General features: G+C 46.2%; 1 protein-coding gene across 1 annotated transcript; it reads right to left on the reverse strand.

Annotated features, from left to right (window-relative positions):
• Positions 1-285: 285 nt before the first annotated feature.
• Positions 286-6,671, reverse strand: tmem200b (transmembrane protein 200B). Its single transcript, XM_087835172.1, has 2 exons — positions 6,250-6,671; positions 286-2,782 (listed from the first exon to the last, which is right to left on the reverse strand). The coding sequence occupies exon 2, from the start codon at positions 2,730-2,732 to the stop codon at positions 1,503-1,505; it is 1,230 nt and encodes a 409-aa protein (XP_087691298.1). The 5' UTR covers positions 2,733-2,782; positions 6,250-6,671; the 3' UTR covers positions 286-1,502.
• Between the last annotated feature and the right edge of the window lie 1,943 nt (positions 6,672-8,614).

The following is an 8,614-nucleotide window of genomic DNA, read 5'->3' on the forward strand; positions in this document are numbered from 1 at the left end:
CATTTCTCGGCTTTTAAAAAAACGCTATGCGTCGCCAGGTGTTTCATCAGATTTGAGGTGTTACCTCCTTTGACAGTATCACAGTATCAGCTTAAAGCACTTGTTGCAGCTGCTGAGTTTGCATCTTTTGCTGTGAAGTACAGCCAGACTTTGACCGCTTCGCCTTGGGCGTTTTTAATCTGTAGCTCTGCTCTAAAAGAACGTACGTACCTGGACCCGCCTACTATCCTCGGAAACGTAAAATGATTGGCTAGAATCCAAAGTGTATCACATCTCAGGAAAAATAAAGCACTGAAATGTGCACTGCTTTTCGGTCTGGTTACTACCGATTATATCAGAACCAGTGCCATCATGGCACCGGATACCGGTACCCATCCCTAGTCATAGGTTTGGTCACCATTTTTAGTCATGACAAAAACACTAACCAAGTGATCAGACAGACTAGTTACTACATTAGTAGCACTTTGCTTTCATACACAATCATTTAACAAATATCTTATAGTCCCAAGCAGCCATTGCTAAATGTTAATGTCGATTAACGTGGGTTATAAACCATCATTAAATGTTTGTGAACTGCTCTAACAGGTAAATAACGAGACATCAAACCTTAATGAAGACACATGTAATTAAAATGTTATGTTTTGCATTTTGTGGAGTAGCTAAAATAACAGAAAATTAGTCAACAGTCATCAGCTGCAGGATTTGGATCGGGTGTTGTCTCTTTGTTGCAGTTTTTACCATTAAAGGTCCATTTTGAAGCTCTCAGTGATGTGCTGTAACACACTAGAACAGCAAACATGAAGTGCAGGCTGACACTGCTGGTCTTCTGATGTTGGCACAATGTTATCATGACTGATTCTGTAGGAAATGGGTATACATCTATCTACACACAGACGAGAATAAGATCCAAGTTGTTTTAAATCAGAATAACCATTTGTTACTACTTATGCATATAAAACCAACAATGACATCACTTGCATAAGAATTGAGATGCAACATATTGCATATTGTACATCACTGTCATGCATTGCATTTGGAATAGGGAAAAAGTCCCATGTTTATACACTGGTTGCATTTCTCTTCATGGACTCGGGAGTCCGAGTAGTTTGGTTCTGGACTGCACAGTGTAAACAGTCTCTTCCTGCTCCGTTTACTGGGCTGTGCATGCTGTGTTCCAGAAACAGGCAAACACATTTTGGCAACATACAAGCTGATTTATTGCAATGCTGCCAACCCAAACAGCAGAAGTAAACACTGATCCCCTCAGCTGCATCAGTGTAGGGGAGGGATATTCATCATCTCCTTGAATGATAGAAAACATCTGCCACATCTAGCCAAGCAAACGCTGTGTATCAATACTCCGCTGAAGCTTGGGAAAGAGCTCAACAAATGCTTCATAGAAAGGCCGTACTCCAAATATTCCTCGGTTATTCTCTGCCCTGCACAGAAGTGAAAACTAAAATCAAATCGAGATATCAGTATTCCATTCTGGGTTTGCAGCATCACTGGAAAGGCCCAGATCCAAAACTCGTATCCCCCTGAGAGCACTGGTGCTCCAACTGGTCCAGCAGTTTTTCCACCGAGTCTTCTTTGTTCTCCAGTTTCAGGTATCGTCTGCCGTTGCCCAGATCTATTCGAGGCCAGCTTTGGTGAGTCTGCTCTGCAGAGTCGGCAACCTGTCCAAGAACGTTTACGCAAACCTGTGAGCTCACCTCCACAAGGGTGACTTCAAGCTGATTGGCCTGAATGTGCTCTCTCTGCATACACCTACCAGTTCGCTTTGTGTAGGGGTTAGTCCTGTAGCTCATACTGTGACAGCGCCTTGGTTGAGCAGCTGGGACATCAACTTCATCCACCCCTAAGGTGGACAAGGAGCCTGCAGATAGCAGGCACACATTGGTCTTAACAAGTGGGCCAGAACTGCAGCTGGCTCTCTCTTCACATTTAGCACCCAGCTGTGCATTAAAGTCAGTCTGACTGGAATTGCATGAGCTGGAGAGGGAAGCTTTGGGGGAACGCGGAGGCTTTGAGTCCTGGTGGTGGAGGCCTTCCATCTGAAGAACAGCTTGCTGGTAGAAGCCCTCCATGCTGTGCTCCTGGTCTGCGGTGCTTCTGCTCTGGAGCAGGGGCTCGGAGGTGGTCAGCTGCTGCAGACAGAGAACGTTGAGATGTGCAGCTGGTAGACTGCTAACCCACTGGTAGTGTTTGGCCATCGAATTGGCTGCTGCTATTTCTTTGAGGTCAGCTGAAGGCACAGCCGCAGACACGGAGCAGATAACACTGCGCATCTGGGCCAGCAGCATCTGAGTCTCTCTGTCCCTGTTTTCGTACAGGACGGTGTTGGCACATATGAGGATGAAGAGACCCACCCCCATGATGACTGGTCCCAACAGCTTCATCCTCTCACTGTGAATGAGACTGGCTGTGGACAGGAAGCCCTTGGGTCCCAGACGCCAGCCGGACGTCTGCGATTCAGAGGCGCTTTCCCCATCTGCAGCTCCCAGGATGGACGACCGTGATATCTGATAGGGCCAGTATCCTGCCACAGCCAGAGCAGTGCCAACAACCACCACCACCACGCCAAGCACGAGGAACGCTCCGGGCATGGAGCGGATGCGAAGCTTGCCTCGGATCAACCTCTCCTTCTTCTTTCTACTTCGTAAGGTGAAGCGAGACTTTGGTTGACGGGCAGGTGAGCTCGGCCTGACTGCTTGAGATTTCTTGGTCTTCATGGCACAGATTAGTCCAGAGCTCCTGGTCTGAGTCACAACCCGTCAGAGTGCTTTAGGAAGGAGGAAATGTAAAGAGTTAATGTCTCGGTTCAGTCAAACACATGCAATGGCTGCAGCTACGTTCACAGAGATGTCTGAACTTTTTCACGGTGGCTGAGGTGACAGTGAACACTGTGGCTGTCTGAGTGAAGCTCCGTCTGGATCTCCCTGCTAATTCTGCTGCAGCAGACAGTGATACACACCACTAACCTTTGTCTCGCTCTCAGTCCTCGGGCTACAAAGGCTGATGCCAAAATTAATGCTAATCTGAACCTTCATGTTATCACTGCACAAGAACACCAGAGATGGCAGCCTGAGGACAGACACGTGGGCAAATGTTTGAAACGAATAATATTTGACGAAGCCTTCAAAATATTTTGTAATGGGAGTATTTTTCAGTTTTAGTATTTACCGTAATTGTCGGGCTATAAGCCGCAACTTTTTGCACAAGCTTTGAACCCTGCGGCTTTTAGTCAGGTGCGGCTTTTCTAAGGATTGTCCATGATTTTTGTCATATCGTAAGAGGATTTGTTTTGTTTGTTCCGCTGTTGTACGGCACTACGTTGCCTGGCGGAAGGATCGGGGTTCAAGAGTGGTATGTTGGTCACATGTCCGTCCGCCAGGCAACGTAGTGCCGTACGAAGTAGTGCGAAAAACAAACTTCAAAGTAGCGCTGCGCGTTCAGCGGGAGGCGTGGATGATGAGCGGCGATAAACTTGCGAAAAGCAAGTTATGCTCAACTCCACCGGTGGATTCTGACAGCGTGGAAAAGTGTGAAAACATCCACGATCACCAACGGAGGAGGACAGCGCCACGGCCCTTCAGAGGGTGTTCGACTCTGACTCTGACAACGAGGATTTGTTTGGTTTTGAAAGTGACAACGAAGGAGAGAAGCGGAGAGTGGATGACGAAGCCATCCTGAGCCTGTTCGTATCCGACACTGGAGAAGAGACTTTGGTGGCTTTAGTGCAGGAAGAAGAGAAAGATGGTGAATGACTGACTTCTCTTCATGTTAAAGCCGTGTCACTGCACCTGAGCCTAAAAGGTAGTCCAATCTATGTTTCTGGTGTGCTGTAGGTTATTGTTATGTACTACATTTGTTACTCGTTTATGAAGCACAGTACATGTTTCGTACTTGTAATTACCGCTACTTGTATATATACCTAAAAAGTTATGCAAATATGTACCCATAACCTGTTTTTCAAAATATTAATAAAAGGGGTGTGTCTCCAAACAGCCATCTCTTTCCTGACAGTTCGCTTTGTGCATATTCTCTTACATATGATAAGGCAACATTGAAACACCTGCGGCTTTTAGTCAGGTGCGGCTAATGTATGTACAAAACAGGATTTCCCCTGATTTTAGCTCGTGTGGCTAATATTCAGGTGCGCTTTGTAGTCCGGGAAATACGGTACTTATTCATATGTTTAGACCTGCCAGAGCTCACTGTAGTTACTTATTACTGGCCACCTGACAGTGGGTTTTTCCCCAGAGTTCATCACCAAAACCTTCAAACGTCCACATCTGTGGAGAGCTTGTAAATCAAACGAGGTACAAACAGAAGCACTCACATATATGCTGTTCTTCCTAAGTTACAGTAATGAACAAGTGAAATGGAAAAGCCACCTCCAGTCGCAGTGACTGCAGCATGCACCAAAGAGCGTTAAATGTTCCCCTTGTCCTTCTGTGAATGCTTGTGCCAAATACACAAAGTAATAATGCACTCAGCTCTAAATCTTAAAGACATATGAGGGTGGCTGCTCTTAATCAAGTATAAGAGTGGGAACCTTAACCCATCATTAAGTACATTATTGCTGCAGTTCCACTGCACGTCTCGTGTTTGTACTGCAAATCCTTCTTACTTAAGCACTGACCTGTCTATTGTCTGTTGATACGCTTCTTGGGTTTTTCTTGACCTCTTAAACACGTTAAATATGTTTTACTGAGAATAAAATACAAGTTTATCAGACAACATCCAGCTTTTTGTGGAAAGACTTGTATATAACACATAAAATAGAGCGAACCAGCTTGTTGTTTACGTTTTACACAAACATTAATGTCCGACATCAGTCTCATTGAACTTGTTTTATCAGGCAGCTGATTTTATCATAAAAGCTCAGATGAAGCATCCACGATAGACTGACGACCGCCTGCTGGGAGAATGTGAGGAAAGGGAGGATATCAGCAGGACCAACAAGCTGTTCACGAAGACGAGCCTGTGTATATTTTTAGTCAAGTAATAAAGAGTAGATGCATTAAACACACATTTCTGTGCTCGATGTCGTGTTCAAGTGAACTTCCCAGTGATATTAAATTATTTAACAACTGTATTATATATTAGATATTATATCAACAATCCCTACAACAGCGTCCTACGTGAAAAAGCAATGAATTCATTCATGCAGACAACCAGGAAAGTGTTTTATCAGTACAGCCTTCATGTGAGATGTAAGCAGGCCGTCAGTGTTAAAGGACCTGACTGTGGAAAAAAGTCATGTCACCGTTTTATCCGAGGCCACAGACACGAGGAAGAAGTTCATCGTGAGGAGACATTCAGAAGGCCAAAACATCCAGAGCCAGAGTCAGTGCTGACGTCAGGCTTTGATTTCACACAGGGTTAATATTTCACACGTCACTGCAGATTTCTGTTTATAAGATCAAACATTAAAAGTTTGAACAGATCGTTTTATCTTAATGATCAATTGATGACATCACAGCTATCCCCTGGTCACGTGATAACCAAATAAATGAGCTGACCAGCACACACACACACACACACACACATCTGCCGTGGGATTAACGCTGCAGTAACAAAAACGAGAGGAGCAGCAGACTGCGTTCAGCAGCTGTGGCACAAGTTTGTGTCGGTGAGGGTGTGATGTGCTGCATGGTTGCACATGACGGTGAACGCCTGATCCGGATGATGCGCTGTTACCCTGTGGTCATGTAATTACGCAGGAATGACACAGACAGGAGCGTCTGCTGAGGACTTTCTCTACAGTGTGGCTCCGGAAGCCGCACTCAGTGTGTCATTGCCCCGGTCATACTGTGCATCTGCAGTTTACAGCCGGCACAGGAAGCTGGTCTGGATCAATTCAATTCCCGAGAAGCCACAAGTTGTGCTACATGACGAAAATGAACAAATGCGAAAGCGTTGGTGCACACGGGCCGTGTCAGTCACACGCACCAGCTTGTTGAGCCCAGACGGAGCGAAATGAAGCAGCAACAATGCTGTGGTGAAAATCAGCGTTATCAACTGACTGGGATAAGCGTCCCTCAGCTACGGATAGGACTGTCGTGCCGTGCCGGACTATCCGCACTGACAGACATGCAACCTGTCTGATGACCGAGCTGCTGCATTCCTCCCCGACAGCACAGCAGCTCACGGCTCCGTTACAGGATGAAAGAGTTCATGTCACCCCGCTGCTCCGACTGCACCACCACAGACACACAATCTCACACACTTCTGTGAACTTGCCTGGATTTCGGAGTTCCTGTTGCAGCTCGGTGGCAGTTTGAAGACACCCGACGTCCGCATGACTCCGAATAAGGTTTGGGGCTGAATCGAGCCCAGCCCTAAACCCGTCCCCACAGATCCGCCGCAGGGACGCCGCGCTGACTCCGTCAACTCCGCCGGACACAAGCCGAGCAGAGCCCAGCCCAGCCGCCTCCATGCACCAGCACCGCGGAGTGAGCAGGAAGCAGCCCCGCTGCGCGCGCGCGCACGCATGCACGCGGAAAATAAAGGTGCGCACGGGAGCTTCGTGTGACAGCGGCAGCGTCCCTCAACAAGTAGCGGCGGTATGAGTCACAGAAGCTGTTTGGGTGCACCTATAACTGCACTAACTCTCCACGGCTCCTCCTGCTGTCCTGGACTCTGGGCGCGCTCACAGAGGTGCTTCAAAGGTCACCATCAAAAACGAGATGTTACAGATTAAACACCTCAGCAGCAGCAGAGCTTCACCTGGTGATGGATCAGATCTTTGGATCAAATGATCTAAAGATCAAAGCTGGGACTCTGTAATGCACATTAGCAGAACATCAGGATGTGGAATAGCTTAAAACCATCACAGCTTGGTAACACTGCATTCATGTGACAGCACAGTGAAGAGTTATTAGTTAATGCATGAGGACAGATGGCTCTGACTTCTATCAAAGCACGTTTGTGTTTCGTGTCTATGCACATAATAAACTTATTGCTGTTAATTACATTTAAAATACATAATGATCCCTGACTGCTGAGGGACATCATAACTCGTGGGTCGGACCTCACAGGGGGATTTGCTTCAGCCACAGCTCATTAGCTTCATTAGCTTCGTCTTTGTTCTCTGCAGGTCGTGTCAGTCACGGAGTTTCAGCATCTGCCTGTGTCTGCACCAATCTTCCTGGTGTCTTATTACGCTGTTCCTCTCTTCACATGTGATCTGTTGTTGTTCAACACATCTCAGTCTCAACAGAGTTGATATTTTTAGGTGGAGTACTTTTGAGGCCTTCCACATTCTTCTTCTTCTCAAACTATTTGTCTGCGAGATTTTTGCAGACAAATCAGGTAAAGATCGTCTTAAACTACAAGCACAGCCATCACTCACCTAATTATCTGTTTAAAACACTTTTTTGACCAACATCTAAATTTTGAAACTCAAGTTCAGCCAGTCTGGTTTCCATCACTTCAGAAATATCAAAGCTTTGCTGCCGTCTCTAACGTTCACACTTTAATTTTCTCCTGCCTTTCTTTTGTAACTTGACCTGGACCTCCGTCCTCTGTAATTCAATTCAATTCAATTCAATTTTATTTATATAGCGCCAAATCACAACAAAAGTCGCCTCAAGGCGCTTCATAGATACAGAGAAAAACCCAACAATCATATGACCCCCTATGAGCAAGCACTTTGGCGACAGTGGGAAGGAAAAACTCCCTTTTAACAGGAAGAAACCTCCGGCAGAACCAGGCTCAGGGAGGGGCGGCCATCTGCTGCGACCGGTTGGGGTGAGAGAAGGAAGACAGGATAAAAGACATGCTGTGGAAGTAGCTCGTCTTCCACTGTAGCTCGTCTCCAGCTAGTGCAGAGCGCAGCACCAAGGACACCTATTCACACATATCACACCTGTTCTTGCATCCCGTCACTGGCTTCCAGCAAAACCCAGAATCCACCTAAAAATCCTGTTATTAACATATGAGGCTCTACATGGACAGACTCGTGTTTATACAGCAAAGCTTCGAAGATCTTATCACCGCTGCTCGGATTTTAAAGCCAGAGGTGATCGTGCTTTTGAGGCTGTGTCGCCCAAACTGTTTGTCTTTCTGTTTATTGTTTCAAACAGCTGCTGAAAGCTAACTTTCATATGTTAGCCTTAATCTTTGAAATGAACGTTGATTATGTGTCTGGATGTCTACTTAAAAATATCTATACAAATAAAGTTATTATTATTAATCTGTTGAGTGATTGACAAAAAAAATACATTGATAATCATTTAGTGGACTATTGATAGGGTTTTTCACCCTTCATTACAAATCTATCAATTGATCAATGAAGGAAATAATGAGCAGATTCCTCCATAATTCAGCCATAAATTGTAGTAAATGTAGTTATAAAGTGCTCTGTCTGCTCTGGCTGAACTCTGCATCTTCCACATTCACAGTGTTTTATTCTGTGCCTTTCAGCACCGTCCTCACTGTCACACTCTGAGGGATCGGGCAGTGATACGTGGGGTCGACCGCCTGTCTCCTCTGGAACCTCCACCCTTTGGCAGCCCAGCTGGGGCCTCCCTGCTCCTCCTGCTGGGGTGGGGGCAAATGTTGCCGAGATGTCTGCCCCCGGCTGCTGGGGTCATCGCTGCAGCTT

Source organism: Neolamprologus brichardi, chromosome 22, assembly GCF_056152115.1.
Source record: "Neolamprologus brichardi isolate AB-2024 chromosome 22, ASM5615211v1, whole genome shotgun sequence".
In the NCBI taxonomy this organism is placed as follows: domain Eukaryota; kingdom Metazoa; phylum Chordata; class Actinopteri; order Cichliformes; family Cichlidae; genus Neolamprologus; species Neolamprologus brichardi.

Bases quoted from the DNA above. Each gene is read 5' to 3' on its own strand.
- tmem200b (XM_087835172.1), bottom strand. From the start codon at position 2,732: ATGAAGACCAAGAAATCTCAAGCAGTCAGGCCGAGCTCACCTGCCCGT.